The 19385-nt window shown below is 37.4% G+C and overlaps 1 protein-coding gene across 2 annotated transcripts in view; it reads left to right on the top strand.

Annotated features, from left to right (window-relative positions):
- PIBF1 (progesterone immunomodulatory binding factor 1) overlaps window positions 1-12764 on the top strand; it is a 181444-nt gene extending 168680 nt beyond the window's left edge. For both annotated transcript variants that reach the window (XM_028526719.2, XM_036011297.1), the window contains 2 exons: window positions 205-378; window positions 12462-12764. In XM_028526719.2, the coding sequence (XP_028382520.1) occupies window positions 205-378; window positions 12462-12512 (225 nt within the window). In that variant the 3' untranslated portion in view covers window positions 12513-12764. The remainder of the gene's footprint in view (window positions 1-204; window positions 379-12461) is intronic.
- Window positions 12765-19385: the final 6621 nt, after the last annotated feature.

Below are 19385 nucleotides of genomic sequence, written 5' to 3'. Positions count from 1 at the left end.
TAACTCATGGGCACAGACAACAGTGTGGTGGTGGCTAGAGGGAAGTGGGGGCTGAGGGGGGCTGGGGAGGAGGTGGGCGAAGGGGAGGAAAATGGGGACAACTGTAATATAAACAACAAAAAAACAATGGCTTAACATCAATCATTATTCATCTACTTGCTGAAATCATACTTGCCATTTTCTTGTATTTTCATATATCAACAGGAATTGGCAGCAATGAAGCAAGTTCTCACTAACTTGCGCAGTAAGCGTTCTGAGGACAGGTTACTTCTGACTAAACCTGAATCAAAAACGGTGACAGGAAACCAAAAATCAAAGACTTTGAATGTGCCTAGAGACCATGAAGACAATGTATTTATACCCAAACCAACACTCTTTGTAAGTACAAAAAAAAAACTTTAAAATTTTAATCTCTCTGATTTTTACTAAATATAATTTACTTAAATTTCTTTTCTTTCATTCATATTGGTTTTAAACTAATTTTAATAGTTTCAGGGAAGGGCCTGAAAATATCTGTATAAATCCTTTTTCTGAGTATATATATATTAATATATACACACATATATACATCCTATCTTAAAGCTCATAATTGGGTTTTATATTTCTAGTCAATATATTGGACTTGCCCGGAAATTGGCCTTAATCTAGATTAAGCCAATCTAGCATTGGCTAGGCCGATCTAGCATTTACCTCCTTCAGTCTCCAGGGACTAATTGTAGGGGAATCAGAAGGACATTTTTATAAATTTTTAATTTAAGAATAAAAGGAGTGCAGAACATCACCATAAGTAGAAATGTATATGCATAGAAATTAATTAAAGAATAAGAAATTAGAATAATTTGAAAATGATGGTTTAACAAATAGTAAGAATAACAATAAAAAGGCTACAGAATCAAAATAAGAGTAACATTATTAAATATTTTACTGTACTTCAACATGGTTTCCCATGTATGCTTTAATTTCTCAGAAGAAACATCATTTTTACCTTCTGAACATAGAGACCTGAAACCAGATTTTAACTACTATATTCTGATTCAGTGAGTCCTCAGAATCTTAATTTTTTTTTTAACTCTATAGATGATTATAGTAATCGATCAAGTATGGGAGCTTCTGATCTAAGCTATTTCATTATACATCCAGATAATGCTACTCAAGATCAGTGAGGTGATTATTTAATTCAGGCCTTTAAACAAAAGTGACAGAGCTACACTCTAGGTTAAATAAGGGGTAGCTGTTGTAGGAATCTCAGTGGCAGCAATGGAGTCGGAGCTCACAGGGAGGAAACTGGGAGCCTCCATTTACCGGCCTGGATGCTTGTAGTTTTCACTTCCTCATGAACTTGCTCAGGGGCCCTCATCTGGGGTTTCTGCGTACCCTTCCCACATTTACTTTCTTAAAACCTGTTTCACCCTGTATTTTCCAGGAGCAGGAATCTAATTGGGCCAGCTCATCCTTGTTGGGTGATACCCTTTTTGGCAAGACTTGTTAAGGTCATTAGCCAGCTACTGAACGTCTACCCTTACCAGTGAGTAGGGGTCACGTGGTACCAAATAAACCTGCCTAGGGCTCTTTATTCAGAAGGACCAATGCCAGGCAGGTTTTCTTAGAAAGTGGCTGAGATTATGGCAGACACTATGATATATCTATTATATTATAATCTACAGGAAGAAGGCAGACAGAATACATAGATTTAATGGGAAACATAGGGTCAGATGAAAACCACAAGATAAAGGCTGATACTTAAAGTCTGTCACAGTCTGTGATCTGCTTTTCTGACCCTTCTCTGTTCCAAGCAATGAACTATTTTTTCTGACCCTGACCTCCTATATTTCTGCCTTTAGCTTCATAACTTGATCCTGATATCCTCACATCCTGACCATACCCATAACATAAGTAATAGTAAGATTTCTCCAGTACCTCGAGATAAGGTTACGCAGTGAGAATGAAATTAAGAAAATTCAAAATATGAAGTACTGATCAGATAGGAGTTTTTTTCTTATTTATGCTTATCCATTTTCCTACAATAAACTTTCCGAAAAGGTATGAGCTCAGCTATGTCCTTATAAAAACTGAGAGAGAATGCTGTAAACCAGCCAAATCAAGACTATGTTCTAATAATGCAAAATTAGAAGTATAAATTGACTTAGTAACCTGGGGCAAGTCATTCAAATGCTCTGAGCTGGTTCTCATCTAGAAAATTAGGAGGAAAATTATTTGAAATGAGGTCTGGACTTCTTTTTACTAACATGTCATGATTCTGCTAGGGCATCATAACTTTTACAGACATTATTTTGAGTATTTTCAATTTTCCATAACAATATTTTTCTGTATATTCTCCAATCTTGTTAATGAGGAATTTAAGATGCAAGTATCTGAAAATAAGAACTAATCATTTCATAATCTTACAATTTTATAGCTAAAATGGAAACATTGCTAGTTTACTTCTAGATCCTTTGGCTGAAACTACTTGCTGTTGGCATTTTTTCCTAATATTAAAGTTAATAATGGATGGATGAATGAATACATGTTTATATATGCATTGAAAATATGAGGAAAACACAAAATGGGCAACAGAGAGGGGTACACATAAAGGAGAAGGAGTAAGAGCTTGAGTGAATGTTTTGCAGTGCTCCTGTGGTATGTGTATGTGGAGACAGCCTCCGAAAGAGCATTTCCTAGAGAACCTCAAGCCATTGATGTGGCAGTTGCTTTTCAGGTATTTAATGCACCAAAAATGGACTGGCTTGAACCACAGAATGTAGTGCTTGCAGGACAGAAGCCATGTCCCCATTGCCTCACGCAGCACGTGAACAAAGCCGATACTCAACAAATATTTGCGGACTGAGGATAAAAATTCAGTCCAATAAGTGTGTACTGTCTATATGCATGAACTAGTGCTGAACATTATTGGATATCTGATCATGAAGATGCAGAGTCATCTTTAAAGATGCTTCTCCAGGATCAAGGCTAAGTAAACAAATAATAGTTAAGGCAGAATCAGGTGGACCACTTCAGAGGCAATACAAACTGCTGTGGAAATTCAAAGAAAGAATATCAACTGATATTGATGGGTTACCAGCAAAAGAAAATATTTGAAGTTGAACTGGAAGAAATTCTAGGATTTTGACAGATAACAATGAGAATTAGAGAGTGATAAATTCCCAGGGCACAGGAAGTTCAATATTCACAACACATTTTCTAACTTGTGCTTCTTTTCATTATTCAAAAATAATATTCTAGAATCTCATAGAATGGTATTCTAATATATATTCTCTGTATCTAGACTTTTTTTCCTTTCTTACTACATTCTTTCACCTAACTTCAGTCATTTCACCACTCATTAACATTTTCCCTTAGGCAAAAAAGGGAATAAAAGCAGACAGGTTATACCTAGAGTAGTCAAATTCACAGAGACAGAAAGTAGAATGGCGTTCCCCCGGGACTAGGGGAAATGGGGGCTTATTGTTTAATGTGCACAGAGTTTCCATTGTGCAAAATGAACAGAGTTCTGTGGATAGATGGTGGTGATGGCAGGACAATGTGAATGTGCTTAATGCCACTGAACTGCCACTTAAAATGGTTAAAATGGTAAATTGTATGTTATATGTATAGTACCATAATTTTTTTAAGGTTTTAAGTACATGAGTTATAAAACCAGTTTTTCTCATTATTTGTGAAGAAAAGCTTATATCATCAAAAATGGAATTTAGCTGTTATTTGTAATATAGTGTTATAAAGGATGTGTTATGACAAGTGACAACCTGGCCAGGTAACTCGGTTGGTTAGAGTGTCGCCCTAGATACGCCAAGATTGTGGGTTGTGTCACATACAGGGCACACACAAGAATCAACCAGTGAATGCATAAATAAGTGGAACAACAAGTCAAAGTTTCTCTCTCCCTCCCTCCTCTCTCCACCTCTCCCCCCTTCCTCTCTCACTAAAGTCAGTAAATGTTTTTAATGACATAGGATGCCATACTAGCATTAATACAAGATCATGTCCTAACTCCATACCTCTCAACATTTTTCACATCAAAACACACCTAGAAAAGTATAATATTTCTGTTGTACACCAGGGCTAATGAACTTTAAATCAGGGGCTCCAGCCCTCTCTGGGGTTGTAGGGATCATTGTGGGGTTCATTGTACCTGTAACACTTTCTTGTCACATTTCTTTGGAAACTCCAGCCTCGCTTTTTATTGTCGAATCTAAATTTATCTCACCAAAGTATGCTCAAACCTCAGGATATTTAGCTATGTGCATTTTCATTTTATAAAGTCATTTTTCCATTTCTATGGGTGTTCGTCAGGAACACCCATTGCAGCCTCTTCCTGACGTAATTCAGCTGGTAAGCTAAGTTTGGAATGGGAATTCCACAGGAAGTAAGGTGGGAGGGTTGGGTGACCAGGGTGGTCTCATTCAGTTGCTAGGATCCTAGACTCACTGAAATGCAGCCCTGTTTGTGAGGACTCATAAATCTTTATTTCCTTGATTCCCAACTTATATATCTTTTTTTTTGGAAAACAAAATAATTATATCTAATAAACATAGTCTTTCTTTAGAAAATTGGCTGGGGTTGAACACTAATAGATTCTTAACTTCTAGCTTATTTTCTAGATTCCAGGAATAATGCACAAGGCTTATTGTATCTGCATTTATCACTCATCATTGTTTCTTATTTTAACATACTTTCTCAATCTGTTATAATCCCCCAGTTATATATTAATGTTTTGGGAGGCTGCTTCTGGATACCCGATGTACCTCTCTTATTAGTTACTTGCCTCCAAAATCACACTGTAAGTTGCTTCTAACAGGTTCCAGCTGATCCATCATTTGTTTCTACCACAGCTCTCTGAGCTCTTTCCTAGACACAGTTTATTTAGGGCCTGTTAACATTCCACTGATAAACCTAGTTTTCATTAATTTGTACTGTTTCTTTATAAAATTACAAATATTTAGATTATAATGTTTCCGATATAAAAGGTTACTTTAATCTACATGTGTCATACAGTGTTCATACTGGTGCATATAATGGAGTCTGTAAAAGTCTTGGGGGGGAAAAAAAACAGAAATGTGGAAGTCAGAAAACAGGAGACCTCCTCAGTTAAGAGGGTAACTCTGTTAATAACTGAAGAACAGAAACAAAATTTGTTACAGAAAGTACCAGCTTACGGGTGTGAGGGGTGATTAATCTTATTAAGGTGGTAACATAAAAGAAACAGTACTTAAACAGGTAAAAGAGTGGAATTACCAAAAATTAAAATAGCAGTTAATTTTGTATCTGAATTTTTATTGTGCCCTCTTTATTTAGCAGTCATCTACTAGGAGTTGGCAAACTTTTCTTTAAAGGGCAAGACGGTAAATATTTTAGGCTTGTAGCTAATGTGTACAATCTCAAGTGCACATTCTGTTTGTTTCTACCTTGTTCTTATATATGCCAAATCCATTCTTAGCAGGCAGTTCATACAAAGACAGACCAGGGACCATAATTTGCCGATCAGCAATCTAGCTGAAGTTCCTTGTTCAGCACTAATCAAGAGTTTGTAAAGGCTTAGAAACCTCCAGTATCTTCAATTTAGGACTGTCAAGAATAGATAGTACCATAAACAAAGCAACAAACAACAAGTGTTGGAGAGGTTGTGAAGAAAAGGGAACCCTAGTGCACTGTTGGTGGGACTGCAGACTGGTACAACCACTATGGAAAACAGTATGGAGCTTCCTCAGAAAACTGAAAATGGATCTGCCTTTTGACCCTGTGATTCCACTGCTGGGACTATATCTTAAGAACACTAAAACACCAATACAAAAGAACCTTTGCACCCCTTTGTTCATAGCAGCACAATTTACAATAGCTAGGTGCTGGAAGCAACCTAGATGCCCATCAGTAAATGAATGGATCAAAAAACTATGGTACATTTACACAATGGAATTCTATGCAGCAGAAAGAAAGAAGGAGCTCCTACCCTTTGCAATAGCATGGATGGAGCTGGAAAGCATTATGCTAAGCAAAATAAGCCAGGCAGTGAAAGACAAATACCATATGATCTCACCTTTAACAGGATCCTAAACAACAAAACAAAGAAACAAGCAAAATATAACCAAAGACACTGAAATAGAGGACAGGCTGACAGTGACCAGAGGGGAGAGAAGAGGGAATTTCAGGGGAGAATGGGAAGGGTTTACAGGAACAAATTTAAAGGACACATGGACAAAAACTAGGGGGAGGGTGGTAATGGGAGGGAAGTGGGGAGGGTTGAGTGGGTGGGCTGGATTGGGAGTAAAAGGGAGAAAACTGTACTTGAACAATGATTAAAATAAATTTAAAAAAAAGAATAGATAGTACCTTAGTGATAAAATATCTAGAAATGAAGAATGTACGGACATCTCATGAGAGTAAGAAATCAACTTTCCAGAATCACTGTTATCTATGTTGGAATTTATTTGGATTTTGATAGTGATTAGACATAGATACTAATGTAAATGAGAAATGAGTATGACATAGTCTATCCTGATGTAATTAATAAGTAACCTAAATTTCAGATAGTAATCTGACTGAGGGCAGAAATTTACCAGTAGAAAGACTGAACAGATCAGTAAACTTCAACTCATACAACAGTTATACTATTTCCATGTCTTGCCGGTTATTGTCACTTCCGCTCAGCAATTGCAGTGTTACTTAGAGTCACAGATACTGCCCACCATGCAGGGTGCTTGTGGCCTGATTAGCTGGAGCCACGTTACTGTGTTACTGTAGAGGCGTTTTCTTTCACATTATGGAGGAGAAACTCCTGAATGTAGACTCTAACGACACTGTCAAACTGAAAAAGAACTGAGAGGCTTCTGTCACAACACACCAGGACAATATTCATTCATTCATTCATTTTTTAAAAAAATGTTCATTGAGCACCTACTTTGTGCCAAGCATTGTCCTGGGCAATAAGAATATAAAAATTCCTGCCTTCCAGTCTCACATTCTTATATGGCTATAGACTGTGGCTGTACCTCCTCCGGGTGGACGTGTGCAGTATTGGTCTTTTAGTGACTGGCTTGTTTCACTTCCCATAATATCCTCAATAGTCTCTCCTGTTGCATCTCAAAACATTTTGGAATTCGTCTAGGGAATTGTCTTCTGAGCCTCTGACACATTTTTTGAAGATACTCATTTTTTTCAACCTTACTCTAAATACAAGGCCCTTGCCCTTGAGCTCCCCAGAGTCTGGTGGAAGCTGTATATCACACAATACCGTGTTGTAAATACTAAGTAGGAGGCAGGTACTGAATGGTGTGAGGGTCACATTTGTCTTCTCAGAGCTGGACGGCAACAGTGAAAGATGAATTAGAGGAACAAAGGAAACAGACTTCATCCTAATTTTGACAAATCTAAAAGGTGGTGAAAGTGGTGGAGGAGAAGGAAGTGGCAGCTCTAGGGGTAGATTGGAGGGAATAAGAAACAGCCCTACAGGAGAAAGAAGGAGGGAAGACAAAATAATAGTTACTAAGCAACTGAGAGTGGAGTGGAGGAAGCATAGATGGGAACTGAAAAAAAAAACAGTCTTTATAACACACCTCTTCATTGCTGCGTACATTTGCCTCTCAGAGACATGAAGAAAACTGAGATTATATAGGATGAGATTTGGGAATTAAGTGCTTCCAAATATTAGTGCTGATAAAATGTGAACACCAGCACAGAAGATTATTTTAAAATATACTCATTGACTTCTATTTTGAATTGTATAGTCAGAAAAGTTCTAAGGTATCTGTCTTACATCTAAAAACTTAAGTTTAGGCTAAGAAATATTGAATATTCAAAAATCTAATAGTATTCAGTGTCGAAATTGTGGAAAACCTAGGGAATCAGCCACTAAATACTTTGATTAATATATAAAGCATTTAGATTTAACAATGACAGTAAAAATAAATCTATTTGTTTAGCCAACATTTATTGAACATTATTTTATGACTCAAAGGAATGCACAGTTTTGAGTGGCTGACTCAAGTAAACCATTGTAATAATTATATAAATTAAGTATTGAATGCTTGAACTTCTTGAAAGAAACAACAAAAAGCCTTATTGTATCAGAGCAAGCTTCTTAGAAGAGGAGATTTTTAGCTGAGTCCTGAAAAACAAATAGTAAGCTCTTCATGAAGAGAACGTTAAGTGGGAAATACTATTCATAGTTAGCACTGGGGACTAAGTGCTTTTTACATACATTATCTCATTTTATTCTCTCAGCACCCTCTGATGTAGGGTGCTGAGAGAAATGACATCCCTTGACGGATGTCATTTCTGAAGGGACGGCTTACAAGCAGGTGGAAACCAAGTGAGGATGAACATTTCGGGACTAGTAACCATGTGAAGCTGGCACCACACCTAGATTTGAAGGTGCAAGGAGGGGGATTGGAGCCATCTTATGGAAACTTTTTGGTCTCCACTAAAAGAATTTAGCCACTACCAAACCATGGCCAGGCAAAAAAAAGGGCTGGGGAATAAATATCCCGATTTCTTTCTCCTCCCACCACAAGCCCACTCTGCATCCATTGACTAAACCTACTCAGAAATTGACAGCTTCCTCGGTGCAGAGGGGCAGAGCAGGGTAGAAAAGGATGGAGAGTAGATCTGAGGGAATCCAGAATACCCAGCACAGTTATGTTTTATTCTCCCCATATTACACAAGAGTAACTGAGAAGTCATCAACTTGCCCGCATTTATAAAGGAGTGAATGAGGGCTGTTTCAACCCAGAACTTGTTTTTTAACCATTGTGCTGAGCTGTGCTCAAACCACAGAATCAAAGGAAGCGTAGCGCTGAGTACCTCCTGGGGGCCAGACTCTTTCCTGTGTGCTAAAGATACTACGTGAAGCAAAGTAAACACTAACTCATTTAAGCTAAGTGTCAGTATCGAAGAATTGTTTTCCACTGCTAGTTCAGTGGCTTAAGTAAATTGTTCAGTAGCTCAGATAAGCATTAAAGGGCCAGTAGTATGTGGTCCTTTGAAGTTATCAAGGACCTAAGTCCCTTCTGCTTTCTCTTTGGCCATCCTTGTTATGTGGATTGAGTCCTCACCTTTACAATAGTATTGCTGTAGCCTCAGCCATTACATCTGCATTCTAAGCAGGCAAGAAGCAGAAACGGGGAAAATACCATCTCCCTCCTAAAGGAGTTTTCCCGTAAGTTCTACCCAGCATGTACTCATATTCTGTTGGCCAGAACTGAGTCCCCATGGCCACACCTCGTAAGCAAAGGAGGTTGATTAATGTAGTTTTTACCTGGATGAGCTTCCTGCTCTCATAACAAAATCACAGTCCTCTTGTTAAGAAGGGGAAAATAGCCCTGGCTGGTATGCTCAGTTGATTGGAGCATCATCCCATAACTGAAAGTTTGTGGGTTCAATTCTTGGTCAGGGCACACACCTAGGTTGTGGGTTCGATCTCAGGTCCGGGTACATACAAACCCATTCCAAGCATGTACAGGAGGCAACCAATTGATGTTTCTCTCTTACATCGATGTTTTTCTCTCTCCCATCCTCTCTCTCCCAAATAAATAAATAAATAAATAGGGAAATGTCCTCTGGTGAGGATTAAAAAAAATAGAAATAGTAAAATAGGTATAGGCTAGGGAGCTAGCAGGCTTTGCACAGGGTCTTAATTCATTATTATGTCCCCTTAACCTAACAAAAGGACCTAGTATATACTAGGTGTTCAGTGAAGTGCTATTAAAGTATTCTCAACTAGAAATAGCTTAGTTTATGTAGGACAGCGTTAAGAGATAGGATTACAGAAGCATGTGCAAGATGCGAAGGGGCCCTGTCTTCTCAATTAAAGTAGTTAGAACATGACAGCGAAAGCAAAGTTCCGCCACAGAAACCTGGGAATAAAGAACATACATCAGTCCTGTGGGAGCAAGCTGTAAACTTACATGGTTATGATCAAAGATCTGAAGAGTCAATTTAGGGAATAGAAAACCAGTTAATCCTCAAGACAGAGGTAGACTCCTGGCAAATCTGCTTCATTAACACATCTGAAGAAAGAATGTGTTGGGGGAGGGGATGGAGGGTGGGCGGTCTGCAATGGTCCAAACCCAGATAAAAGGAATCAGGAAGACCTGTGTGCCATTGAAATTCTTGTACCGCCCTTTTTGAGTCTGAAGATTCCTTTTTCTTATCAAATGTTTTATTTAGCTTCTTTCTATACACACATAATAGTCATAAAACTCAAAGTATCTGTTGATTGAGAAAATGCAGATGTGCAAATTCTGTACCCTTTGCTATAAATTTGGCCCTCTGTAGCTTGGGGTATAGAAGTTGCCTTTAGATTATTGTTGTCCAGGAGCCACAGGTAAGAAATCCATTTTACTCCTGACCTAGTGGCGATCATAGTTTCTCAACACAGAACTTACCCCTACAATGGCAAGGCACACTGATATTTTCCATCCTAGTCTGTTTAATTTTTTTCCCCCTCAAACCTGGCCTTAAATTGGTTGCCTTACTCATGGATTCGGAACCTGCAGGGCTTTCCTTTCCTTCCAGATTCACTGAGATGTCACCTACAAAACCTACAATTTCAAAAGCACTGGCATAGATGTTCTTCTGTGATTGTGACTGTGACTGGGAGAACCTTGGATTTTTAGCTGAGTCACCTTTTTCAGTCCCCCAGACTGAACTGATAAGAGAACCCAGCAATTCCCCAGTTTGACTCTGACTTTCTTTATAGTCTGTGGCTGGTTTTTTTCCCCAAGATTTTATTTATTTAGTTTTAGAGAGAGGGAAAGGGAGGAAAGAAGAGAGGGAGAGAAACATCAATGTGCAGGAAAAACATCAATCGGTTTGCCTCTCACATACCCCCAGCTGAGGACCTGGCGCACAACCCAGGCATGTGCCCTGACTGGAAATCAAACTGGTGATGTTTCAGTTCACAGGCCAGCACTCAACCCACTGAGCCACACCAGCCAGGGTATGTGACTGTTTTAAAAAAAAAGTTTTAAATAAGGCTGGCAAAACTAACAGGCATTCCTGGCCAAATGACAATTACATTTCTCATCACCAGTTAATAAACTGGCATTCTAACTTGTACTTTGGCTTCTTTTGGATTTGGGTAGCTGCAGCCACCTTTGAATTTTCTTAGTAGGCAGCACCTGGGCCTTTCCTGTCATGGAAACTTATTTCTCCTTTAATACTCAGGACTTTGGACTTTTAAAGAAAGAGCTCTGAAGTGTTTTAATGCAGTTTTGCATTTTAGAAAGATAAGCTTGGAAAGACTGTGGACTATGAATTGAGCAGAATAGAAGAGAGAGTGAAGTCAGAGTTAAGAAGCTCTTGTAGGAATCAAGCCAGAAATGATAAGAGCCCAACGGAAAGCAGTGGGGTCAAGATAGAAACAGAAAGAGGAGTTTTAAAAGATATTTGGAAAAGGTGAGGACTGTTTAAAGTGGATGTGGCAAGTGAAAAGGAGGAGGAATCTAAGAAGAAGAAAAATCAAACATTTCTGGTTGAGGTGTACCATTCACCAAGAAAGAGCATGTGGGTGAATGGGGGTGGGGTTCATTTAGACGCACCGAACTGTAGTTGCCTATGGGGATCACTATGTGAAAGCATTTGTAGCTCAAGTTAGAGCTGTGGTGCGTAGTGGGGCTGGGGCTTGTTTGGTGTGATTGAAGCCGGGCCAGGGCATGGATGAGGTCAAGAGGAGCTGACCACCGAGGTCACTTCCAACATTTTATGTATCAACTGTGGCATATAAAACTGTTTTCAAAAGACAGAAGTATAAGCTATCATACTTATCTATGTGCCTACATATATATGTATATACATTTAGGAATGTGGTCCTTTATCATTTTAAACAGAAGTGGTAAAGCAGTAAGTTGCATATTTAATTATCATATGTATATGAAATAGGCTACTTTGACTGCTTATTTAGTACCCTGTATAAGGAGTTCTGAGTGCTTATTCTGTAGGTCTTCCTCCCTTGCAGCTCTTTTTACACTGGAATGATTGATCAGTACAACCAAGAAGTACTCTGGTAAATACTTAGCAATTCAGAAGATCCAAAGCACTCTGATTTGGATCTAGTAATTCTTCAATAAATATTTATTGAGTGAATGAATATGCACGTATAGATAGATAAGGCTGACTGAAAGAGAAGCTATGTCCTTGGTTTTTTACAATTATCTCTGAAAATAAAACAATTCATACAGACTCGCTTCAGTAAAATATGTTAAATACAGACTTTAAGCCAGAAAACACAGATGTGTATTTTTTCTACAGACATACCAGGTGGGAGATTATTTCTAACAAAACATAAAACCTTTGCCCCTAAAGTACCCTTTTGAATTAAGAAAAGCAATTATTTACTGTAATCTTACATAAAAAGCCCCAATGTATACTGGTTCTTAGTTCTCTAAATTGCCTCTCTTATCCTCCTACTAACCATTTTACTTGACTTTCTTTTTTCTTTTTTTTTCCAACAGACCAAAAAAGAAGCACCTGAGTGGTCTAAGAAACAAAAGATGAAGACCTAGTGTTTTGAATGGATTTGCTTTGTCATTATTTACTCCCCAAGTTCTTTATCTGATGAACAAGAAGTTTATCTTAATCATGTGCTTGGCATTGTTTGAATAACTAATACAAAAATTTATTTTTAAAAATTTATTTTTACTGAATGTTAACAGATTTCAGCATAATAATCAGAATGTATAAAGTGCAAACAATAGTATACTTTATATTTGGCTTTAATTATTTTGTTACAAAATAAATATAGATATTAATTTAAATTTGGGATGTTTCATAATTCTCAAGGCATTTTAAAGTGTGTGTCTTATAAATGTATAGTTGTTACATTGATGAGTATATTTGCTAAAATATAAATTTTGAGTTTAAAGATTATAACACAAATGCCAAAACACCTTACATTTTTTTAATTAAAAATTATTTATGAAATCTACTAGAAAGCACTTCAAATGCCCACTAATGGTGATCAGATATAATGTATTTGGTATTATCATTAACTAACAAAAGCTGGTAGAAAGTATATGTCATTGGTGAAGTAAAAAATTTGTGGGAAGTCTCCTGTTACGTTAGTCAAAACAGTGCCAATTCAAACGCAGTATGGGCCAAATTTCTAGCCAATGAGAAAAATCAGTAGGATTTTCTCTTTCTTGTCATAAAGCAAGCTCTATTTCTCATTCAAGAGATACAATTTAAAAGGAAAAAAAAAAGGTAATAGGGAGAGAGAAGAAAAGGTAAGATACATTTATAGGCATCAGGTTTTCTCAATACTATTGACATAGCAGCTGGGTAGTTCTTTATTCAGGGTGAGAGTGGGGGGCAGTCCTTTGCATTGTGGGATGTTTCACCGCATCTCTGCCCCGTATGGCCAGGTGACAGTAGTGCCCCCTCCCCAGCTGCGGTAACTAAAATGTCTTTTGTCCGCTGGGGTAGCAAAACAACCCCCACCTCCTAGTGAAAAACCACTGATACACGTATCAGTGATTATCCTTGTAGATACGAACAAAGAATACTATCTGTTCACTTGTTCTTTGAAGGTCACAGTAGCATAGGCTGTTAGATGAGTGTGAGAGAACAGAAAAAGCCTTTGACAATACATACTTTTAAACCTGTTGTTGGCCTGAAAACCCAAATCTCATCCCCACTTTTTGTTACATTTGGATATATCCTCTCATATGTGACTTTCTGCAACATAGGTTTGTGAAAATGGTCTTTCTCCAGCGAGCATCTTAAAATCCAGGATACCCCGATAATTTCATTAAAACTAAATTAACTTGTAGACATAATTTGTTTTCTTCTAAGACGCTAAAAGAAAAACATCTATTTTTTTCAACTCTAGTTACAAATCTAAAAGCATATTATAATTTGATTCATTTGGCCTCATTTATGACATCTGTGTATTGTAAAAAAAGGAATACTGATTGGTTACCCAGGTTAGAGGAATGCTGTGGACAGGCCTGGAAATATGGAAATTTGGTGCCAGTTTAAAAAATAGGAAGTTCAGGGATGAAGAAATTGAGCAAGTAGTCCTCTGTCCAAACCCTAATTTTTTTTCTTCCTTTTTTTGAGATATGAATTACTCTTTAAAAAATAGTTTATCATTTTCTGCCATAACAACTATTAATAAATCTCAGGGTTAAATTGCAGTATGAAAACTTTTTGGAAGACTTTGTGAATTTTCAACTCAGATGATGCTCCTTCCAGAAAGTTTCCTCCGTTCTACCATAATAATTTGAAACATGGGCTCTGTACTCTCTATCTCCTTAATTCTGCTTACTGTATTTTATAATGGGTGTTTACTTGTCCTTTTCCATGGGGGAGAGAATTCCTGTGCTTTTTTTGGTCCTTAATTTTTTAGCCCCGTACCTTGAACTTAAACAGCAAATGTTTACTTGATGAACTTGGGCAGATGAGATATAATGATATAACTTTTTTGTTAAATGTTTTAATTTTTAAAATTAAGGATGGCTTTTTCAGTATCATACATAGAATCTGTTTTAGCTCATTTCTCTTTCTTTTAAGATTTTATTTATTTTTAGATGGGGAGAAGTGGGGGAGAAGGAGAAGAAGAGAAACACCAATGTGTGGTTGCGCTTGTGTGGCCCCTGCTGGGAACCTGGCCCACAACCCAGGCATGTGCCCTGACTGAGAATCAAACCAGTGACCCTTTGGTTCACAGGTCTACACTCAATCCACTGAGCCACACTAGCCAGGGCTAGTTCATTTTTTAATATCACTACAACTTTTGCCTTTCCTCCAAATTGTCAGGCCTTCCTTTTTTTCACTTTTCTCCTTCCTTTTTAAAAAATTGTGTTAAAAAAACACAAAATTTACCATCTTTCCCATTTTTAATTTTATAGTTCAATAGTGCACTTACATTATAGTGCAACATATCTCCAGAACTTTGTCGTCTTCCAAATATGAAACTCTGTACCCATTAAGCAACTCTTTTTCCCCTCCCCCGTCCCTGACAACCCACCATTCTACTTTTTGTTTCCATGAATTTGACTACTTTAGGTATCTGATAATAAATGAAACATTTCCTCTTTTTTGTGACTGCCTTACTTCACTTAGCATAATGAAATGAAATGTTCTCAAGGTTTACCCATCTTGTAGCATGTGTGGGAATGTCCTTTATAAAGCTGAATAACATTCCATTGCATGTATTTTGTGTATTCGCTGACCCCTTGATGGGCATCTGGGTTGCTTCCATATCTTAGCTGTTGTGAATCTCCTTCCTTCGTAACTCTTACTGCATCCTCTCTTGGCCTTTCTTATTTAAAACATAAATTAATAAAAACAAAATTAACATAACATTTTTTTCTTGCTAAATGTCATAAAAGTTGCCCAAATATAAGAGTAATAGCTACCATTATCCAGCTAATTCGATCCAGATGCTGTAACATGCTTTCTGCTCCTTAATTAATCTTCACAGTAACTTTGTCAATTAAACATTATCTTTATTTTTAAAATGAAGAAACTAGAACTCAAAGAGTAACTTCATGGCCCACGATCAGACACGTGGCGAATAGCAGAAACAGAGTTGAACCACTGCTGGTGGTCTGATTTCAAGGGGCTCCCTCCTGGCAGCACACTATACTGCTCCTCACACCTCGCTCCTCATCCCCACCTCCCGCTCTAGGGGGATGGGAAAAAGAGGGGGAAAATCTTCATGTGTCAGCTTTGCTTGGAAAAAAATGAGACAGGGTAGTTTAATTTTTGCTCAAGATAAGTTCCTGCATATCGAATCTATTCATAAAGATTTTAATGTTGCAGTGATAAACAATTCTAATGCCGAAGTGTCCCATGACTAACAGTTCTTACTAAGTTAATGAGATATGGTTAACTTTTCAGAACCAGCTAAATGGCATCTATGTGTCTTATCGATTCATACATTCATTAAACAAATGTTAAAAATCGAAAGTGCATAAGGCATTCACACTGTGGATTGTTTGTCTTCATCCTTTTTACAAAGGGCCCTGATAAATAATTCTATGATATCTCCAATACCAGAGGAGAGATATTATTTTTATCATGCACAATAGAAGAATTTCTAAAAAGCTATTACAGTGACCAGAGTACTCTAAATTTCACTGTATTGTACAGGCAGTGCTTTGATAACCGTCTGCAGGAAGTTTAAGGTAAGATTCCTACATTTAGGGGAGGTTGACGTTGTTAATTAGCCAGGTTTTTCTCTCTCATTCTAAGGTGCCAAGAGTCTGATGATATACAAAAAAGAAAATACTTTATTTTAATGTGACTTATTTTAAGATGTACTTAGTGCTGTAAATGCTTCAAAGAAAGACTTCCTGAGACTTAGAGGTCACCAGACCCAATTAGCTATCAAGAGTCCAGGGTATTGTTTAATTGATTTACAGAGTCCATAACTTTATTAATGTACTGAAGTGACACATCTTTCAAGAGTATGCCCACGCTAATTTGTAAATCCTAATGTATTCATTTTGAGTGAAAAATGGAACTGTTGGGTTGGCCAAAAAGTTCATTTGGTGTTTTGTTTTGTTTTGTTTTCAGTAAGATGGCTCTAGTAGCATTTAGTTGTCTTTAACTTCATTCTAAACAGTTTTGTTAGATTGTGTTGTGACAGCTGTCATATCAGCAGGCATTTAAAAAAAACATCGAAGTTGGTGAATTTTTGTGTAGCCATTTAAATATTGAAGATGGAAAATACACATTTTTGCCATATAAAGCTTTATTATTTCAAGAAAGTAAAAATGCAACTGAAACGCAAAACAAGATCTGTGCAGTGTATGAAGAAGGTGCTGTGACTGATCAGACGTTTCAAAAGCGGTTTGGGAAGTTTTGTGCTGGAGATTACTTGCTGGGTGATGCTCCCCATTTGGGTAGACCAGTTAAGAGTTGATAGCGATCAAATCAAGAGTTGGTTGAGAACAATCAATGTAATACCATGTGGGAGACAGCTGACATATTCAAAATACCCAAGTCAAAGTTACTGGTGAAGATGAAAAATGTGTCTGTTGTTTTACAGGAAAAGCCACACAGACTTTTTGGCCAACCCACTACCATACAGACGATGGCTTATTGGATCAGCACAAATGGCGTGTCCTCTCCCTCTTTTCCCTTGGCGTCTATGATACTGTACGCTCATCATTTTCCATCTTCCTCCTCTTCTACATGATCATAAAACATTTAAATTTTTTGTAGTTTATTTTTCCCCTTATATCCTTTCTCTGTTCTGTACTTATTCTCTTAATAATTTCTACCCCCTGGCTTCAGTTATTTGCCAGTACTCCCTAGTTTACATCTCTAGTTCAAACTGTCTACTTGACATCTGTACTTGGATGTCCTGGTGTAAACTCAAAATGTACAAAATTGAATTCCTCAAGTTTCTTCTCCAGCGTTCCCAGTGTCAGTAAATGGTACACCACCTCGGTGACTCCTGTCACAGACCTAGGAGCCACCCTCACCCTTATTAGCCCCCAAACATTCAATCATCAATCCCCATTGATCTGCCTCATGAACATTTTCCTTTTTTTATTCTTTTTTACTTTTGATTATGAAAATTTCCAAGTATAAGAAAGAGCAGAATGTCTTGGGGTGAGAGGCTCACTGTCTTCATGACGGTGATGGGTTCATGGGTGCATACATACATCCGTGTTTATCACTGCACAGTTTTTCAATGTCCAGCTTATTGCATGTCAATTGTACCTCAATAAAAATGTTTTTTCTAAAAAAACAAAGACAAAAAGTTAGTAACCCCCATTGAAATAAATGGTCCGGGCACCAGTCACCAATGGATGCCAAAGCAAGCAGATGTCAGGACAATAGGGAACTGTAGATGTGGAACAGGCTGTGACCCCGAAAGTCCCCAGTCGGGCTCAGGATCTCCAAAAGTGGCGCCACCCGCAATCATGGGCCTCTTCACGTGATATAATGTAACATGAAGTACAAAACAACACCTCTACCGTATCCTTGACCAAAAAAAAAAAAAACTAACTTAAATCAAGTTTCCAATTCAACTTCCAGTCTACAAGTAAAATATGGATCAACTAAATCAAAAAAAAGGCATCAACTAAATCCAGAATGTCCTACATTCTGGACACTCGGAGCTCTTAACTGATATATCCAATTCAAAGTTAAGATTTTTTAAGGATTTCAACTTCTTTGATTGTATACTTTACATTTCATTCCCTGTATGTGAATTACTATCACCTTCGTCCAACCCCTCCCGTCCTCGTTCCTAAATCACGTCAGTAGTCTCACCCCTCCCCCTTTTAAAGCTGTGCATGCCTCTCTCCGAACCATTGTCCACGGCAAATTATAGTCTTTTCCTACACTATAATTTTTAATTTAAAATTTAATCTACAGTTTATACAAGGTATTTATAAGACATGGAATTGACAAAACAGACCAAAATGCTATTGAAGTATGTTAAGAGCACCAGTATATCATGTTTCAACAAATGTAATTCAAAGTTATTAAATGAGCAGGCAGATGAGTCTTACTTTTACTAAAGCCAGATAAAAATATTTGTTCCTTTCATCTGAGGTAGACAACAGTTGTAGTTTTTATTGAATGCACTTGTGACAATTATAATCATAAAATTGTACATCACTGCAAATTTTTATGTTTATATCTTTTATTTGTAAGCATATTTTGCTTATGCTATGACAGTTGTCTCATTTTTTTGCCCCCTTTTATCTCCTCCACCCAGTCCCTCCCTTCCTCCAGCATTTCCCCCCTTAGTTCAGGTCCATGGGTCATACATATAAGTTCTTTGACTTTTTTGGTGTTCGTGTGTGGTTTTTTGTTGTTGTTGTTGTTGTTCAGTTGTTGATAGTTGTGAGTTTGTTGTCATTTCACTGTTCATATTTTTTTGATCTTCTTTTCCTTATATAAGTCCGTTTAACATTTCTGTAATAAGGGATTGGTGATGATGAACTCCTTTAGCTTGACCTTATCTGGGAAGCACTTTATCTACCTTTCCATTCTAAATGACAGCTTTGATGAGTGGAGTAATCTACATTGTAGGTCCTTGCCTTTCCTGACTTTGAATACTTTTTTCCAGGCCCTTCTTGCCTATAAAGTGTCTTTTGAGAAATCAGCTGATAGTATTACGGGAACTCTTTTGTAGATAACTGTCTCCTCCTCTCTTGCTGCTTTTAAGATTCCTTATCTTTAATCCTGGGTAATGTAATTATGACTTGTCTTGGTGTGTTCCTCTTTGGGTCCAACTTCTTTGGGACTCTGAGATTCCTGGACTTGCACATCTCATTCCTTCATCAGATTAGGGAAGTTTTCCTTTATTATTTTTTCAAATAAATTTTCAATTTCTTGCTCTTATTCTTTTTCTGGAACCCCTGTGATTTGAATGTTGGAACATTTAAAGTTGTCCCCGAGGTTCCTAC

Source organism: Phyllostomus discolor, chromosome 11 (genome assembly GCF_004126475.2).
Source record: "Phyllostomus discolor isolate MPI-MPIP mPhyDis1 chromosome 11, mPhyDis1.pri.v3, whole genome shotgun sequence".
NCBI classification, from domain to species: Eukaryota; Metazoa; Chordata; class Mammalia; order Chiroptera; family Phyllostomidae; genus Phyllostomus; species Phyllostomus discolor.
The sequence above is the reverse complement of the archived record's forward strand: the minus strand, read 5'-3'. Positions and strand labels throughout refer to the sequence as shown.